The following is a 20,817-nucleotide window of genomic DNA, read 5'->3' as shown; positions in this document are numbered from 1 at the left end:
GGCCACATACCCTCCAGCATCTCTTGTTATTCATTTTCTTGATGATGGCCATTCTAACCTGGGTGAGGTAGAATCTCAATGCTGTTTTGATTTGCATTTCTTTTATGGCCAGAGATGTTGAGCACTCCTTCACGCGTCTTTGGCCATCCTTATTTCCTCTTCACAGAAGTCTCTTTTTAAGCCTCTAGCCCACATATTAATGGGGTGGTTGTTTCTTTGAGGATTTGATTTCTGGGATGTTAATTTTTTGAGTTCTAAGTATACTTTAGATATGAGGCCCTTGTTTGTTGTATGGCTACCGGAGATATTCTCTCAATCTATGGCTTTCTATTTAACTTCCTAGCTATGTAAATCTTCAACATAGAAAACTCAATCCAGAAGCATTGCAAAATGAGTCTTAAATTTGTCTGTTTCCTGACACCATATTCTTCTCACAGCTTTTATTAAAATGGTCATGATAATTGTAGCAGACTTTAAGTGAGTGCAGAAATTTCCGAAGAGTGCACAGGAAATTACACAAATTCCATTTAAGTAAGCCATATGTTTCCACAATTTCCACGTACCCATTCATTGAGACAAATATACACATTGTGTAGTATGTTTCTTACTAATTAAGTTAATTTTCCAAATTGCCATCATTCAATATTAGTATGTGCAATTTTCCATTAACACATACACACTCACACACTCATATATACTTAAATATTTTATTATGAATAAAAATTTGAAAAATGCTGATGATTTCAATATCTACTATTTTTCACTTATTGAGTTAAAATTAAATGAAGCTTTTTTTAATACACAATAGAGAGGCAGGCACTAATAATGTATTCCTAAAATCTTGCCACTCAAGAGGCTGACATCTTAGGATTGCTGTTCTGAGTCAGCCCTGCCCCCTCCCCCCCACACAAAAAAAGGCAGATAAACACTGATCTTCAATTAACCACCACAAAGTCAGAAATAAAAAACTCAGGGACAGAACCCAGGTGCTGAGGATAATCCTTAGGGAAGGCATAAATAAAGAAATAAGAATTTAGACAAGCATGTGCCTTACAATATTAAAGGAACAAGACTTCAATGATAAAGACAAAGGGTTGTAAACTTCATTTTACTTCATCTCTCATGTAACACATGCATCCTCAGAAATAAGGATTTACCTTGTGCTGATGAGAAAATTTAAATATTCAGCAAAGTTAAAACACTGTACACATAAGTAATTATTTCATACAATAAAAATGTACATAAGACTTACCATTGGACATCTATAGAAATGTTCTCCACAAGAAAATTTAGTGGGCACCCAATTACAGTATGAATGGAATATATGACAAATTCAACAATTGAAAAGAAATAATTTGTGCTATATATTAGTTGGCCATATAAGTACATCATTTATCATCTAGACATCCCATATCATCTTGAAATTCCAATTCAATAGAAATTCTAATAATGAATTCTTAGAAATGTCTCTTATGGAAAAAGAGTTGAAGAGCAGCTGAACATAAGCTTACACAAATGAATCTCATCTTTCAGTCTATGGAAAGTTAACATACATTCTTCACATAGTTATCATTTTAGTTGCCCGAAGGAGACTCTCTTCTGCATGACTCGAAAGAAAGCATTTTTTACTTCCTTGTTCCTAAGACTATAAATGAGTGGGTTCAGCATGGGAATCACAATTGTGTAAAACACAGAAGCCACTTGATCTTTTCCCAGGGAGTAGGACTTCTTGGGTTTTAAATAGGTGAAGATCATTGTGCCATAAAAAATGGTGACTCCCAGCAGATGGGAGGCACAGGTGGAGAAGGCTTTCTGCTTTCCTGAAGTTGAATTAATTTTCAGAATAGTTGACAGAATGGACACATAGGACATAGCTATTGTGATAAGGGACATCATTAGAGTAGCACCAGCAAGAATAAATATCATCAGTTCAATTCCATAGGTGTCAGTGCAGGACAGAGATAAAATTGGAGATATGTCACAGAAAAAATGATGGATAATATTGGAGTTGCAGAAATGCAACGTGCTTATGCAAATAACATTTACAGAGGAATCCAAGATGCCTGTCATGTAGGACCCAGTGAGCAAAGACCAACAGAGTCTTGAGGACATTATTACAGGATACTGCAGAGGTTTGCAGATAGCCACATAGCGGTCATAGGCCATTGTGGACAGGAGAACACATTCTGTAGCAGCAAACAGAACAAAAAAGAACAGCTGGGTGAAGCAGCTCATGAAGGAAATGTTCCTGGTGGAAGTCAGTAAATTGGCTAAGGTTTTAGGTGTGATGACACTTGAGTAACTGAGGTCAATGAATGAGAGGTGAGTAAGGAAAAAGTACATAGGAGTGTGAAGCTGCAGATCCAGGTGGATTAACATGATCATGCCTAAATTTCCCAGCACAGTAATCAGGTAAATCAGGAGAAACAGTACCAACAGTGCCAGCTGGATCTCTCCAGAATCTGTCAATCCCATAAGGATGAAGTCCACTACCTTTGTGTTATTCCAGGTTCTCATCATGTGCTGATAGTTGAAAAATTAAAGATGATACTTAGCCTGAATCACTTAAAATCATTACTTAAATGATTGTCCCAACATCTCTATAAATAAAATAGATCAAGGAAAATATAATAGTTTATTTATAGTAAGTCAAAAATGTATGTATAGATCTATCTGTAGAGTGACATTTAGTTAGGGACAGGTAATTTTCTTCATAATTAGAACAAACCTTATGATTTGGTAAACAGTTTTGCTAACACATTTAGTCTGCAAATGGTATGACATATGTATTACTATTTTCTAAAACTTTTTAGTTAAGAATTCAGTGCCATTATGTATAGGCATATTTTGCTACAGTTCTTTGATCTAAAAAAGCAAGTTAACAATAATGTGCACTTGGATGCCTGTGTAATTCTTTTATTGCAGTTAATGAAAATGGTAGATACAGAATGAATATAGATAGAAAACAAATATATTGGATTTATTTTGTATTAGACATATCAGTTAAGACCTTTAAGCAAACTGAACTTTTAGTAGACATCTGTAGGTAGAAATATAGACTATTAATCTTAATTCCAAGCTATATGATGCTTCCCTAAGTGGACTTAAACAAAATCAAGTTTTATCAAAAATTTAAATTTGAGTAACTAGTCATAGACTCTGAATCCTTAACTCCATAATCTGTGCATGCATGTGTGTGTGATATATATGCATATATAAATATATATACATTCATACATACATATTTATTTATTTATATATATATTTATATATATATATATTCCAAAAATTCTGGATGTTACTTATAGCACAGGCCAAATGATATATGGTGCTCTTCTATAATATAGACCTAGTTTCTATTCATGTGATGTTAAATCTTCAGGACCTCTTTTTTTTTCTTTGAGGATAATTCAATTTAAATTTATAAAGTAAAATCACGAGCAATCGAGCTAACACCCAAACTAAGAAAGTTTTAAATACCAATATTAAAAGCATACATCACTAACAAGTATAGCCTGTAGAAAGTTTGAATCATGTACTTCTTTACATTCACAGATTTATTCACATAACTTAGTTACTAAAGTAGGTTTCATTTCAACATGTCCATCTATCCATGCAAAGTGGAGTACTTACTCTTGATTGGTGAAAGGAAACTTCTAGAGTGAAAGCCAAGCAATTTGTAATACTTTAGTTTTTTTTTTTAAAACAAATCAAACTGAAAGCCTATAAGGTGCTAACCCACTTTTTAATATTTTTTTCTGTAATTATTTTCATTAGTTTGTGCATTCATTAATTTTAGTCTAAAATGAGTCATCTAAGAAATTTTAATAAGCTTACTCAAATGAAAAGGTTATGAGAAAGGATTTTCTCAAAGTAAATGTCCATGGGTGAATATCAGAAGAGTGGTGTGTGCCTTACCTTTTAGCCTCATATATCCAGGGCACTCATTTAATGGGTGATCATTTAATGGGCATGGGGATTGTGCAACACTTTGTCATCCTCAGTGACCAATTCCTAAGGATATTTCTTGGCACATATTCAAAGCTAAAATTTAAGTACTAAATGAGTAGAAATTCAGCTTTCTATATAGAAATTCCACAATGATGAACAGAATAACAAGTATTTTATGATGTAGTATTTGAAGACAGAATTTATTTAGTTTGCTAGCTATGAAGTTATACATAATTTCACAGTGCGAACTTGTCAAATGAAGAATTTTTGAATTTTGTAGAAAAAAGCTTTTAGAGAATGTTTCCTTTGACTGACACCTTCCAAAATGGAATAATTACTATTTCATCCCGATATGAGTTATATTAAAAAGTATAATACTGTCATAAACAAAATGTGTCCTTCTGTAATTGTAGCATATACCTATATTTAAAGAAGTTAAAGGAACAACTTACTGCTCAATAATCAAGTGATGATCTCCCTTAAACACATTATACTTATTAAAACACGTAATTGTGCATATGCATAATTATAATTGTCCCATATTTCATTCAGATTGTGTTAAAATAACATACTTGAGAAATGTTATCTAGTATTTTATTTTTCATGCTCCTTTCTTCTTATAAAGGTAAAATTAGTGCAGAAAGATATGAGTCAAATTGAAGGCTGTCCCTGTATGTGATGCCCAGAACACACTTCCTCATTATATGATCAGAAAATATGAGTTTAAAAAGATAACTCAGTTGAATAATTTCATTGATGCACATTCTGTAAACATGAGGATGCAAAAACAGGATCTGAAAGCTACGTATTAAGAATCAATAAACAATTTTATAAATCTTGCACTAAATTATCATATATTTAATATATTTTCAAATGTAAAAATGTTCTTCTATTCAAGTGTGCTTGTTTCCAAGAATTTTAGGAGATTATTTCTTGCTTTATAAGAAGCTGTCTTTAAATTGGACACTCCAGACTCATGTTTGTAATCCTGGCTACTCGGTAGACTGATATTTTTGAATCAAGGTTTGAAGCCAGCCCAGGCAGAAAAGTCCATGACAGTCTCATTACCAAATAACCAGCAGAACCCTGAAAACAGAGGGAAGACTGGAGAGGTAGTTGATTTAAAAATATCTAATCTGATTGAATCATGTTAATATTAGGGAATAATGTTGTGTAAAGTAGAATGGTGCTGGTTAATGGAATTTCTATGGTCAATGTGTTTGGCATCAACTGTGTGTTTTCTCTATTTTTGTAACTAATGGTAAAACCAAATGTTGCAATAGTGAGCAGAGACTGGAAAAAAGACTCTCAGTTTAAAATTAAGCATATTCTTTAATAAGTAGAGATGAGTCAAAAATGGTTTACCAGCAACCAAAAACACATTATTCGCAATATTAAAAAATAAATAGCAATAGGGCTGGGAATATGGCCTAGTGGCAAGAGTGCTTGCCTCGTATACATGAAGCTCTGGGTTCTATTCCGTAGCACCACATATATAGAAAATGGCCAAAAGTGGTGCTGTGGCTCAAGTGGCAGAGTGCTATAGCCTTGAGCAAAAAGAAGCCAGGAACAGTGCTTAGGCCCTGAGTCCAAGTCCAGGACTGGCAAAAAATAAATAAATAAATAGCAATACAACAAATACACATTCATTGAAATACAGAGATATCACAGTAACATGGGCAATTTATTTTAGACATTATTTTACGATACAGACAATTGTGCAACAGATCAGAAAATTAACTTTCAAATTAAAATATTTACTAAATTAGTGAGCATTAAGATTATTAATTGCTGAAATTAACAGGTTGTACTCTATTTTACTCATTTTTAATGATTTTATGGCATTATGCTGTTTTGAAATCAGGATCTTACATGTACCAGATGGTGTTTTGTCTTATAATAGTCAGAAAAAATAAAAAAGTATTTAGGAGAAAAATAACATGCAATTTTTCCATAAACCAAAACCTTAGTAAATATCAATGATAACTTGTAAAATATATTATTTGATCAGTCTGCATAATACTTGTTATAAATTTTACAACAGTATCTAGAAAATGAAACCATACCTCCAAAAACTTCCTTTTAAAATCAGAGATAAATAAAATTACAGTACTAGAATATGTAGATCATTGAAAAGTAAAAAATAAAAATTAGTATATTTCTTGATCCAAGTTTATAGGATGCCATGAACCTGAAATTCTTTTTCATATATTTGCACTATAACCTTTTCTATTTAAAACTGTTTGAGAAGTGAATCAAGCATTTAATTCAGACATTTATTTTCAATCAATATTTCAAAGTTGATAGAATCACATAAGTATAATGGAGAAGCATATTCCTCAAATATTTTACAGGTGCACTGCCTATAGATTTTACAGCCCAGTAACTTACAGTAATTCCAGCTTAAAACAGTGCAAAAGAAATTTTGAATCTGTCTGAGAAGACATTCATCTCACAGCTGCCTTCACAAAGTAAACCTCTTTACAAGACAGCAGAAAGTTGAAGAAAAGTACTGGAAATAACACAAATGCCACTTAAATATGATTATGCATGCAAATACCCACAGTTAATTGTTGAGGAGAATCTATCCAAAAGTGCGGTATTTTTCTTTAATAACTTTAAGGAAAAATTTTCAAATGGCCTTCAACATTAGCAATGGTTTTCTATATTGTAAATTTAATAGATTACTTCTTTTTTCCTTATGAGAATTAGTTAAATGCTAATATTTCCCCTTTCTGAAATCCTTCAGTTTGTGAATTAAATGGACGGAAAGTAATTTTGAAAGCAGCAGTTAATATTCTTATAAAAAATCTAAAATATTATAGGAATATTATTTGTAAAGTTGTAAAGTCTTACACATGATCTCAGCTTTCAGAGTATTTTAAAGTACTTAAGACCCGTGGATTGGACTGATGAGTTAACTTGTGGAACTCATAAAATGGGGGCTCCAAATTCAGTGCCTTCTTAAAGGGTGTATGGGTAGCAAGATATTTTAGTTGATAAACAAAGTGAGTACTAAAATTCTTATTATTGATGTAAAATAAGGTTTTCATGCTATAGTAACTTCAGCTTGCAATGTACATTGAATTTTTATGGCATACTTTAAAAAACGTAGCCAAATTTAAATTTTACAAAGTATCTGCCACCCCTACCCCATGAACACACAGCCAACACATGCTTTATCACCTCTAATTATAATAATGGACTTCTGATAATGTATTCTTGGGAATGCTATAAGAAATGTTATGAGAAGTGGAGGGCAGATAAATATAAAATAAATAGAAATGAATCCGTTTGATTTTTTTCTAAAAAAAAAACAGAAATAATGAGCCGAAATATGTGACATCACTGTCCTTTTAGTTGCCTAGAGCCCCCTGTTTTCTTCTTAACACGAAAGAAAGCATTTTTCACTTCCTTGTTCCTAAGACTATAAATGAGTGGATTCAGCATGGGGATCACAATGGTGTAAAACACAGAAGCCACTTGGTCCTTTCCCAGGGAGTAGGACTTCTTGGGTTTTAAATAGGTAAAGATCATAGTGCCATAGAAAATAGTGACCCCCAGCAGGTGGGAGGCACAGGTGGAAAAGGCTTTCTGCTTTCCAGAAGAGGATTTAATTTTCAGAATAGTGGACAGAATAGTTGCATAGGACATGGCTATTGTGATAAGGGACATCATTAGAGTAGAACCAGCAAGAATAAATATCATCATTTCAATATCACTTGTGTCCCTGCAGGATAGAGCTAACATGGGCGATGTGTCACAGAAAAAGTGATGGATGATATTGGAGTTGCAGAAAGTCAATCTACTCATGCAAATAACATTGACAGAGGAATCTAAAATGCCAGTCATATACGACCCAGCAAGAAGAGTCCAACAGAATCTTGAGGACATTATTACAGGATACTGTAGGGGGTTGCAGATAGCCACATAGCGATCATAGGCCATGGCAGAGAGGAGAAAAATTTCAGCACCAGCAAATAAAACAAAAAAGTAGAGCTGGGTGAAGCAGCCCATGAAGGAAATGTTCTTGGTCGAAGTCAGTAAGTTCTCTAGAGTTTTAGGTGTGATGACACTTGAGTAACTGAGGTCAATGAATGAGAGGTGAGTGAGGAAAAAATACATAGGGGTGTGAAGCTGGAGATCTAGGTGAATTATCATGATCATGCCTAGGTTTCCCAACACAGTGATTAGGTAAATCAGGAGAAACAGCACAGAGAGGGCCACCTGCATCTCTCCAGAGTCAGTCAGCCCCATAAGGATGAAGTTGGGAACCTTTGTGTTATTCCAGGTTTCCATAGTGTCAATGCACACTGTTGAGAAATTAGAGATCATGCTTAGCTCAGATGACTTGAACTTCAGAATCGTTTTATCCTATGTAAATGGTCCAGTGTCTTTATACGTAACCCAGGTTGCCTCAAAATTAACAATATAATTATAGGAAAGAACAACAACGTTCAACAACGTTGAATACAGTTATAAAATTAACATTTACTTATGATACAAGAGAAAGTAACTTTTTTCATATATGATCTTGTGCCAAATGCTATTTTATTAACAATGAGATTTTAGGTCATTGTTCCTACTCAGGTTAGTACACCTTAAATAACATTTAGTTTGAAGAATATTGTATGACTTATCTGATGGCAGTTTCATTACATTGATTAGATTGATACATTCATTAGATTGATTTAATCACATTTCTGTGACTGAAAGAAGAGTTCATATTTCTTTGCTTCCACATTATCATTATAAAATTGAAGTTGACAAAATGCTAGATGCATGATAAGTATACACAGAAAGCAACTTAAATATATTACTTGTTTTTCACATAAATATATCCGTCAACACCACTTAAATAAATTTTATGTTTAGTGTCCTTCTTTAGGTTCTATTAATCTTATACATTATAAAATATTATAAATGCTCAACAATGTTTTTTCTACAGAATATAGTGAAAATAAAATTTTATCTAAAATTAAAATTTAACTACATTGGTCATAGTCCCTGGATTCTTCAACTCAATATTTCTCTGGTGGTAAGCTGTGATGTCACTTAGAACAAGAGTATACATATTCTACCATTAAGAATATTTCTTCTATGTAATGACAATCTTCTAGGGCTTCTTTTCTCAAGATAATTAAATTAAAATTTGTTACATAAAATTATGAATCTAGATGTGCCCAATTTAAAGAAAATTTTAAAATCCAACAGAAAGAGAGTATTTGCATTACTATAAAAGAAAGGCTTAGAGAATGCTTAGGGATATCCTGTTTTTCAACTTTTTATTCGAATAAATTGTTTATGTTAAGCGATTTAATTTAAAAACATCCTGTATTTATTCAATGTGAAATACTTACTGTGACCCAAAATTGGTGAAAGAAAATTTCCTTTCAAAAATTTAAGGCAAACTTAATTGTCAACTCTCCATTTTTCTTATGACTGAAATATGAAATCCACATAAGGGACTAAGCATCTCTACAGTGATACATATATTTTGTTTTCTGTAGTCAGTTTTAAATTTGTTTTCATTCATTATTTTTATTCTGAGACAACTTAAATTTCCCTAGAAATTTTGATCAGATTGCTCAAATGAGATGCTAACCAGGAGGAATGTCTCAAAAAAGTGCCAAAGAGCTACTGTAAATATAAGCAGTGTAGGATGTGCCTCCTTTTCTGCCTAAATCCAGGGCACCTCATTTAATGGTCTTGGTTAGGCAACACTCTCTCATCCTCAGTGACCAATTTCCCAGGAAAATTACTTGGCACATTTTCAAGACAAATTTTCAAGGGCTAAATGAGTATGGGTTTGGCCTATTCACATAGAAACTCCAAAATATGGAACAATAGGCTTTTAAAAACATCAGACATGAGTAATTAAACAGCAATCTAAACATTCACATAGTGAGGACAAAGGAGAATATTCTTGGGAGAGGATCATGAAGGCTCAATGGCTATATTTATATAGTCATATAAAATTAGGCTTATTGAAATGAATTCCAAGAAGTGGAAACAAGTTTTTGTTATTGTTGTTGTTGCATTGTTTGAGGACCTTTAATTGTTTTTTCCTTTGGTTTATTCTCTTCTGTCAGTATTATTTATTTCTTTTTTTTGTGGTCAAAATAAAAGATTTTTAAAAATCTTTTATTATTTTTATTCCAAAGCTTTTTTTTATTAATTAAATTTTGTTGACTAAGTGTTGTGCAAAAGGGGTACAGTTACATAATAGGGCAGTGAGTACATTTCTTGTGATATCTTACACCCTCATTTTTCTTTCCCTTCCCTAGATCAGGTAGGCATATATAAAACACCCAGTGTACCACTTTTTGTGTACTAGTATACTATTTAGTATACTATTTTTGATGTCTGTACCCATTTCTTATACATAAGTTTATCTGATTTGGGAAAGGGAAAGGGAAGCACAGAATCTGTGGGACAAAGGGAGAAGCAAGTCATCAGTGGTTCTCACTTGTCACCATGTTGGAAATGAACTATACAGCTTGGGAAAGAGGAAAGTTGTGAAGGAAAAACTTGAAGAAAATGAGGGAGGCAGAGACCCTGTTCAAAAAAATGAAGTCATTATCTGACTCGTGTAACTGTAGCCCCTCTGTGCATTACCTTGTAAAACCTTGTGAGTGTTGTGTTAAATTTTTCTAAAATGAATTATCCGGCATATATAGAAAAGATTCTATAGGAAAGAATGCTCATTCTGCAGAATTTCAGAAGGCACTTTGTTGATGTGAATAAGGAGATAGATGATAGTTAACTAGCTAGTTAGCTAGCTAGATACACAGGTAGATACATAGATGCATACATAGATACATAGGTATATAGAAAAATGCATAGATTGAAATATCAATACATAGAGGCAGTGTTTATGCATGAATATACACATATACACATATGTACACACATATATATCTCATTAGCAGTCAAGAATTATGATATTTATTTCAGAAGAGCTGACTTTAATTAAACATGTAACATCAAATAGCAGCAAGAATATGATAAAAATATAGATATATACATTGTTGACAGAAATGTAATTTCATTCAAAACCTATGAAAATCAGGATGTAGCTCACCAGAAATCTAAAGAAGAAAATAAAACAACCATATTATCTACCCCTGTCATTCCTGGGTGTATACACAAATTAATGAAAATCAGCATAAACTACCTGCATATCTGTGCAGATCATACTACTATTCATAATAGCAAAATAGAGCTATCATCCCTGCAACCCATCAGCAGGTGAATTGCTAAAGAAAATGTGGTGTGTATAAATGATAAATTTGCTTTAGATTTAAGGAACAAAATTCTCTCACTTACTGAACATTAAATGGAAATGGACCTTTATCTGTTAAGTGAAACACCTCAAAACTTAAAGACAAATTATGGATTTATCTTCCCAAAGTTGGTTCCACATTAAAAAATGAATATAGGAAGTGTGTGATTGGGAAGAACAAGGATAGTATCAGTGGGAAGAGGGGTAGACTAAGGATTATGAGTGGTAGTATAAACCTGCATGATATAAAAACACATGTGATATAAACCCACCAGTTTGAAAATACCCAAAGGAAAATCTTTATTATATAACTAATAAAGACTAATATAATTGAAAGAAACATATACTCTTTGGTTTCCCTCATTGGTAATAATTATTACATGTCTAGGACAGTCCTAGCAGAAGATCACAATAGTTCAATAGCTATGTGTATGAACACATAAGATGATGCTAAGCGAAATGAACTCCAAGTTATGGAAACAAATGGTTTACTGTTGTACTTTTCAACGTACCATGTGAAATTATGCCTTATTCTTTTGTCTTTGTTCCACATGGTTTTATCCCTTTTGTCACTGTAACTGATTTTGGTATCTTGGGTACTGTATATATTCTTATCAGAACTAGGGAAGTGACAGGGAACATCAAAATGGGGGAAACAAAGGGTGAAAGGCAAACCAATTCAACAGCAATACTGTAAATGAACTGTACAACTCTGGGAGGGAGGGAATGGTGGGGGGGCGAAGTTGGGAGAAAAATAAGGGAAGAGGTAACAAGTTTGATAAAAAAAAAATGTACTCACGACTTCGGGAGAAGACAGCGGAGGAGCAGCAGAGCCCTAGCTGGGCTCCCACGAACATCGCAGTTTTCCCACACCAGAGAAATTTTTACCCCTAGATAGACTGCCCAAATAAGTTCTAACAGTACAGGGAGTCTGGCTAGGAAGGAAAAATCAACTTTGCTGGTCTGAAAACACAGAATCTAGCTCCGGGCAGCATCCCTCCACCACACCAGTGCCAGCACCGGCACAGTGCTGCAGACCCCGCACAGCTCAAGAGAGACCAAGGAGAAATTCTCCAGACGGCAACATACAGACAGATCACAGGCTGAGCACGGACAGGCTGAAATCGCAGAGACAGCATGAGTACTCCCACAAAAGACACTCTCACTCACGCCCACAGAGCAGCTCCTTCCCCAACCGGGAGAGCAAGTGCCATCTTTGACACTGGCAAAGGGTCAGACCAGACTGGAATGAAAGCTCGCCTGGAGAAAGCTAGGACAAAGTGACCATCTTTGAGAAGGGCAAGAGGGACCAATCAGTGAGAGCCAGCTCCACCCAGGAGAACGCCCCTGCCCAGGTGGGAGGCTTGTCCTGGGCCTTGGCTCAGCTAGAGGTGCCCGCCCTGCCCATCGAATTCCTAAATTAAAAGCGAAAGAGGCGAACAGCTATCGGAGGCAAGGAACAGCCACATGGGAGAACAAACGTCCCAAGACAGATAACCGGTCCCATTTAGAAGCCCAATTCCCAGCCTGAAATGGAGCTGAATTCCATACCCAGCTCTGCCCAGAAGGCCGTCCCGCCCAGGAGGGAGGAACCTCCCCCAGGCAAGCGACTCTCAGCCCACTAAACCAGGACAGAGGTACCCCGCCCTGCTGAGTCCACAGCCTACTCAAAGCCAGGCATTAAAGGCAGCGGCCCTACAGCAGAGGGGAGGAGCCACGGTGCCCAAGATTGTTCATGTTCCCATCTACAGTGGACACCCAAGGCCTACGTAATAGCTGTGTGAACCACAGAACCCCAGGATTTCATTAACAGGGGCAGAGGGGCAGAGCAGATCCACCCCCTGCAAACTGAAAGTAAGTCAAACCAGCCAAGTGGCAGATTAGACTGCAGACCATCGCAAGGAAACCAGAGACTGTAGAAAGCCCACCCAAACAAGGAAGACTTTTTGTTTGTTTTGTCTCAAAAGTTTTTAAGCTTTCATTTATATTTTTATTTTTTTCTTATATTTTCATTTCTGAAACTTCATTGGATTGTTTTTGTTTTCCATTTTCACCTGTTGGTTCTATCAAGGTTTTTTTTTTTTTTTGTTGTTGTTGTTCTTTTTTTTCCTTTTTTTTCTTTTTCTGTTTACTTTTTCCTTTTTATTTTTTTAAAATAATTTTTCTCGGTTATGTGGATTTGTCTTCTAGAATTCTTTCTTTATTTCTCGCTATACACTCTCTTTCTTTAAAAATTACTTTCCTATGAATAACACCTTCACTCTGTACTGCTAACTCTCCATTGTCTATCATTTTAACGTTGTTGTTTTTGCTGATTCTACTCTCCTCCTCATTTCCACATCACTGAAACTAAACCAAAATCACCAACGCCCGCATACATTTTACTCTAGTTTCTTTACTACCTCTAACTTACCCTCCTGACTTACTTCTAGGTCCTCAAGACCCCATTGACTCCTGGTTATTGGATAGAGGGTATCCCTGCCTAATTCGAGTGAAACAAAGGAGTTCATAGAGAAAGCCAGTCCAAAAGGAACTTAATATAAGAACAAGAATTGCTCATAAGGTTGTAACAGTAAATAAGTAACTACTGAATACAGGGCTTAGGATTGGTTGTTATATTGAAATTGTATTCTTGTTTGATTTTTTTTTTTTTTTGCCAGTCCTGGGCCTTGGACGCAGGGCCTGAGCACTGTCCCTGGCCTCTTTTTGCTCAAGGCTAGCACTCTACCACTTGAGCCACAGCGCCACTTCTGGCCATTTTCTATATATGTGGTGCTGAGGAATTGAACCTAGGGCTTCATGTATGGCAAGCACTCTTGCCACTAGGCCATATTCCCAGCCCTGAAATTGTATTCTTTAGGAACAACAAATCTAATTTTATACACAGGTGTAAAAGGTATCTGTATTTAATTGTGAACTTCTAAGATTTACACAACAGTCCTTCGTAAGGTCTGCTTTGGGTCTTAAACGGTGCTCACAGGTGCTTGTAGATTGGCATTCCCAATCCAAATAGGAAGAAGAAACACAAGAAAGATGGCAAACAATGAAGTCTTATCTCCCACTCAAAACTGGCAGGAAGCAGAGCAGTCAATCAAAGACATAGAAGAGATCCCCCCAAATGCTCTACAAAGTCTACTGATAAACATGATAAATGAAAGTTTGAATATCTTCAGTCAATTATTCTAGAGCATGAGGAGGCAAAGCAAAAATTAATGGAGAATTTCATGGCATCCACAAATAGAAAGATAAATGAACTTCAAGAGTCAAATGAAAAGATAGCTACCCAGCTAAAAGATTTGAGAGACAACACTCAAAACCAAATTAATGAAGTTAATGAAGTAAAGAAGTCCATACAGGACCTAAGAGATGACATGGAAATCACCAGGAAAGACCAGTCAGAAGGAAAAGAGATGTGAAATCAAGTAGCTAGCCTACAGTCCCGACTGACCGAACAGAGGATCAAATCTCAGGAGCTGAAGATTCCCTAGAATCTACAGAGGAAGATCAAAAATTAATACAGAACCAATCCAATCGACAAAACAGATCGCTCCAGGAGATTCAAGATACAATCAGAAAGCCCAATTTAAGGATAATAGGTATTGAGGAAAACTTGGAGAAAGAAGTTAATGGAATAGGCACACTATTTAACAGAATATTAGCTGAAAACTTCCCAAATATCCAGAAGCAAAGACCTATACAGATACAAGAAGCATTTAGAACCCCTAACTGACCAGAGCAGAATAGGACATCCCACCAACACATTGTGATCAAAACAGGATCAGTACAGTCTAAGGAAAGAATCCTTAAAGCTGTTAGGGAGAAGAGAACAATCACATATAAAGGAAAACCAATCAGAATTACCCCAGACTTCTCAGCAGAGACCATGAAAGCAAGGAGAGGCTGGAATGAGGTATGCCAAACCTAAATAAAAATAACTACCAAGCAAGAATAGTGTACCCAGCTAAACTCTCATTCATAGCTGAAGGTCAAATAAAAGTCTTCCACAGTAAAGAAAAACTGAAACAATATATCTCCAATAAACCAGCTTCACAAAAAATACGCAAAGATGTACTATACAGAGAAAATAATAAAGATCCCAATGTAGACAGAGAAATGAGCCCTAAATAGTAAACCAGAATAACAGATCAACCAATGGGAAGACTCATCCTTTAACAAGATAGGGATAATAAAGGGAACAAATCATCAGCTCTCAATCCTAACTCTCAACCTTAATGGACTTAATTCGCCAATCAAACGACATAGGCTCATAAGTTGGATCAAAAATCAAGATCCATCTTTCTGCTGCCTCCAAGAGACTCATCTATCCAGCAAAAGTAAACATCTTCTAAAAGTGAAAGGCTGGAATCAAATCTATCAAGCAAATGGCCCCCATAAGCAGGCCGGAGTTGCAATGCTAGTATCAGACAAAATTGACTTCAAATTAAAAAAGGTAAGAAGAGACAAAGAAGGTTACTACATACTAGTAAAGGGATCTCTCCTACAGGAAGGTATAACCATCCTAAATATCTACACACCAAATACAGGAGCACCCAACTTCATCAAACAAACACTACTGACTCTAAAAACACTCAGACCCAAACACATTGATAGTTGGGGACTTTAATACTCCACTGTCACCTCTGGACAGATCAACATGCCAAAAACTGAACAAAGAAACCACAGAACTATACAATTGCATAGACCAACTAGAGTTAATGGACATCTACAGAATATTCCACCCTGCAACAACAGAATACACATTCTTCTCAGCGGCACGTGTCTCCAAAAGAGATCACATCTTAGGGCACAAAGAAAATCTGTACAAATTCAGAAGTATCAAAACCATTCCCTGCCTTCTCTCAGACCACAATGGAATAAAATTAGAGCTCAACTCAAACAGCCACCACAGAAATTCCTACAGTTCATGGAGACTAAACAATACACTGCTGAACCATCAGTGGGTCATTGAAGAAATTTAATTGGAAATTCAAATGTTTATGGAACTCAACCAAAATGAGGACACAAAGTACCAGTTTCTTTGGGACACAGCAAAGGCAGTACTCAGAGGAAAATTTATATCTCTGAATGCATACAACAACAAACTGGAAAAACAGAATCTCAATAATTTAAAGAATCACCTTAATTTCCTTGAAAGAGAACAACAAGCCAAACCCCAAGTTAATATATGGAAGCAAATAATTAAAATCAAATAAGAATTAAATCCATTAGAGACTAAAAAAAAACACTGAAAGAATCAACAAAACAAGGAGTTGGTTCTTTGAAAAAATCAATAAGATAGACAGACCCCAAGCAAACCTGACCAAAAAACAAAGGCAGCACACTCAAATAAACAAGATAAGAGATGAAACAGGTAACATCACCATAGAAACAACCAAAATTCAGACCATAATAAGGGACTATTTTGCAAACCTTTTTGCCAACAAATTCGAGAACTTGGAAGAAATGGATGATTTCCTAGAAAAAATTCATATCCCAAACTCAACCATGAAGACTTAAACCTTCTAAACAGACCCATATCCTGTATTGAAATAGAAAAGGCAATAAGTGATCTCCCAGCCAAGAAAAGTCCAGTTCCAGATGAATTCACAGCAGAATTCTACAATGCCTTCAAAACAGAACTCACACCAATATTTCTCAAACTCTTCAATGAAATCAAAAGAGAATGTTCACTACCACAAAAATTCTATGAAGCCACTATAACCCTCATCCCAAAACCCGGCAGGGATGCATCATGGAAAGAGGAGTATAGACCGATTTCCCTGATGAATATAGACTCAAAAATTCTCAACAAAATTCTGGCCAATCGACTTCAACAGGTCATCAAAAAAATCATACACCACGATCAAAGTGGATTCATCCCAGGGATGCAAAGTTGTTTCAATATACGCAAGTCAATTAATGTAATCCACCACATCAACCGGAGCAAAGTAAAGAACCACATGATCATACCACTCAATGCGGAGAAAGCACTTGATAAAATCCAGCAACCAATTATGCTAAAAGACCTCAAAAAACTGGGATTCCAGGGAACATTCCCGAATATAATCAAGGTAGTTTACGACAAACCAACAGCAAGCATAACTCTAAATGGTGAAAAACTTAAGCCATTCCCTTTAAAATCAGGAAAAGACAGGGATGTCCACTCTCTCCTCTTCTCTTCAACGTAGTACTAGAATTCTTAGCCAGAGCAATTAGGAAAGAAGAGAATACAAAGGGGATCCAAATAGGAAAAGTTGAAGTTAAACTTTCTCTCTTTGCAGATGACATGATCCTATACCTAAAGAACCCCATAGATTCAACCCCGAAGCTACTAGAACTGATCCAAAACTTTGGCAAAGTTTCAGGAATAAAATAAAGCCTCAAAAATCAACGGCCTTTCTCTATGCTAACAACCCGAAGACCGAGGCTGAAATCAGGAAAGCAACTCCTTTTGCAGTAGCGTAAAAAATCATAAAATACCTAGGAATAACCTTAACCAAAGGTGAAAGACCTTTACGATGAGAACTTTAAAAACATGGAAAATGAAATTAAGGCAGAACTAAGGAAATGGAAAAACCTCCCATGCTCCTGGATGGGGAGGATTAATATAATCAAAATGACAATATTGCCAAAGGCAATCTACAAATCAATGCAATACCCATCAATATCCCAACACCATCTTTTAATGAAATAGAGGAAGCAATCCTGAAATTCACATGGAACAATAAAAGACCTAGAATAGCAAAAACAATCCTAAGCAGAAAGAACAGTGCTGGAGGAATTACAATACCCAACTTCAAGCTGTATTATAAAGCTATAGTAATGAAAAAAACCAGCTTGGTATTGGCACCGGAACAGGCCTGAAGACCAATGGAACAGAAGTGAAGTCCCAGAAATGAATCCACAGAACTACGCCTACTTAATCTTAGATAAAGGAGCTAAAACTATAGTCTGGAAGAAAGATAGCCTCTTTAACAAATGGTGCTGGCAAAACTGGTTTAACACATGCAACAAATTCAAACTAGATCCTTATATATCACCCTGCACCAAAATCAATTCCAAATGGATTAAAGACCTCGAAATCAAAACAGACACCCTGAAAACACTAAAGGAAGGAGTAGGAGAAACACTTGGGCTCCTTGGCACTGGACAGAACTTCCTCAACAAAGACCCAGAAAGGCTACAAATCAAAGAAAGGTTGGACAAATGGGACTACATCAAACTACAGAGCTTCTGCAGGGCAAGGACATAGCTTGCAAGATAAACAGAAAGCCCACAGATTGGGAGAAGATCTTTCCCGGCCATTCAACAGACAAAGGCGTCATATCTAAAATATATGCAGAACTAAAAAAATTACCTTCCTCCAAAACAAAACCGCAAAGAACCAATAGCCCCCTCATCAAGTGGGCTAGAGACTTAAAAAGTGACTTCTCTGATGAGGAAATGAGAATGGCCAAGAGGCATATGAAAAAGTGCTCTACATCACTGGCCATAACAGAAATGCAAATCAAAACACTGAGATTCCATCTCACCCCAGTAAGAATGTCTTATATCAAGAAAACTAACAATAACAACTGTAGGAGGGGATGTGGCCAAAAGGGAACCCTACTTCATTGTTGGTGGGAAAGTAAACTGGTTCAGCCACTCTGTCAAGCAGTATGGAGGTTCCTCAGAAGGCTAAATATAGAACTCCCCTATGACCCAGCAGCCCCACTTTTGGGTATCTATCCAAAAGACCACAAACAAAATCACACTAAAGCCACCAGCACAGCAATGTTCATAGGAGCACAATTTGTCATAGATAGAATCAGGAACCAACCCAGACGCCCCTCAGTAGATGAGTGAATCAGGGAAATGTGGTACATATACACAGTGGAATTTTATGACTCTATCAGAAAGAATGACATAGCCCCATTTGTAAGGAAATGGAAGGACTTGGAAAAAATTATACTAAGTGATGTGAGTCAGACCCAAAGAAACATGGACTATATGGTCTCCCTTATTGGGAATAATTAGCACAGGTTTAGGCAAGTCATAGCAGAGGATTACAGAAGCCCAATAGCTATACCCTTATGAACACATAAGATAATGCTAAGTGAAATGAACTCCATGTAATGGAAACGATTGTTATATCACAGTTGTATTTACTTTCAACGTGCCATATGTAACTGTATCCTCTATTATTGATGATATTCCTGTATCACCTTCCTGTGGTTGTACCTACACTATCTCTGTATCTTATCTGAGTATATTGGAAACTGTGTACACTGGTATTAGAACTAGGAAATTGGAAGGGAATACCAAATTCGAGAGACACAGGGTAAAAAAAGACAACTACAAAAGCAATACTTACAAACTGTTTGATGAAAATGAACTGAACAACTGAACAACTCGTGGGGGGGGAGGGGGGAGGGAAAGAGGGAGGGAGGAGGGGGGAATGAGGGACGAGGTAATAGTACAAGAAATGTATCCAATGCCTAATGTATGAAACTTTAACCCTCTGTAATTAAGTTTGATAATAAAAAATATATAAAATAAATGTACTCACTATCTTACATATGAAACTGTTACCCATCTGTATAAATCACTTTGACAATAAATTAATTTAAATTTGCTAAGTAATAATTTCAATATCACAATTCTTTAAAGGAACATCAAAATTCTTAGGCATTCCGAAGAGTTCTCTCATACTTAATGAATTGAAATTTTAATGAAAATCAGCTTTCCGTCATTTAGGAGTGTGTTTGGACCATGTAATATATGAAATCTATTTCAGCATGTAGATGAAGGGAACAGAGTGTCCTGACAAATCAGTAACCTGAGGACTTCATTTCCAGAACACTGTAGTCACTGACAAATTATTCAAAGGTACTTAAAATGCAAAATTCTAGTGGCTGTTCCATGTTACTTACCACTTGAACCATGGAATTTCTGAATCACAGTAGGAAATTTATTGTTGTAACTAATACAATTTCCCTCCATAGGATTATTTATCATATAAATCATTCTTTTTTTCAGGATCAAATGTCTATGGCTTAAAATGTACCCATAAATTAAAATTTAGCCACTGACTCCATAATCATGCTATCCTGTATTAAGAACCCTAAATGATATTGGATAACAACATGCTTTTGCCATTTATTTTTGTTTTGGAAGCTATCTGGTTTATCAGGGTAATATCAGGGAAACAATGCACAGTAAATGTAGGGTGATGAGTGTTGGAGGCTACAGAGTCCAAGTGTCTGTGTTCAGATTGTTTGTTTTGTAACTACTGAACGTGAACTTTATGAACTTGTTCATGACTGAGTTGTTGACTTAGTGATTCAACTTCATCATCTTTAAATGCCCCCTATGGACTTTTATTGAAGTCTACCTCTGTGTTGTTAGGAGAGTTTGTGCTTACAGCCATGGATAAAAGCAGTCAAAACTCAAATCTTGTGAAAGCCATGTCAATTGTCAGATGGTGGTGATTGCTATGAAACACCGTGATACACAGGAAAACAGTGAACGGTTATGAAGAAAGGAAAAGCATAGGAGGGAAAAAAGAATGACATTATTTGTATGAAGATTTTGGAAATTAA

The 20,817-nt window shown here is 35.7% G+C and overlaps 2 protein-coding genes across 2 annotated transcripts; both read right to left on the bottom strand.

Moving 5' to 3' along the window:
* Window positions 1-1,569: 1,569 nt before the first annotated feature.
* On the bottom strand, window positions 1,570-2,520 carry LOC125362544 (olfactory receptor 8H1-like). Its single transcript, XM_048361364.1, has one exon. The coding sequence runs from the start codon at window positions 2,518-2,520 to the stop codon at window positions 1,570-1,572; it is 951 nt and encodes a 316-aa protein (XP_048217321.1).
* Window positions 2,521-7,296: 4,776 nt separating this feature from the next.
* Window positions 7,297-8,250, bottom strand: LOC125362543 (olfactory receptor 8H1-like). Its single transcript, XM_048361363.1, has one exon. The coding sequence runs from the start codon at window positions 8,248-8,250 to the stop codon at window positions 7,297-7,299; it is 954 nt and encodes a 317-aa protein (XP_048217320.1).
* Between the last annotated feature and the right edge of the window lie 12,567 nt (window positions 8,251-20,817).

This window comes from Perognathus longimembris, chromosome 13 (assembly GCF_023159225.1).
Source record: "Perognathus longimembris pacificus isolate PPM17 chromosome 13, ASM2315922v1, whole genome shotgun sequence".
NCBI lineage: Eukaryota > Metazoa > Chordata > Mammalia > Rodentia > Heteromyidae > Perognathus > Perognathus longimembris.
Note: the sequence above shows the minus strand (reverse complement) of the source record. Positions and strands in the feature narration are given on the sequence as shown.

Coding starts and splice junctions, on each gene's coding strand:
- LOC125362543 (XM_048361363.1), bottom strand. CDS start 8,250: ATGGAAACCTGGAATAACACAAAGGTTCCCAACTTCATCCTTATGGGG.
- LOC125362544 (XM_048361364.1), bottom strand. CDS start 2,520: ATGATGAGAACCTGGAATAACACAAAGGTAGTGGACTTCATCCTTATG.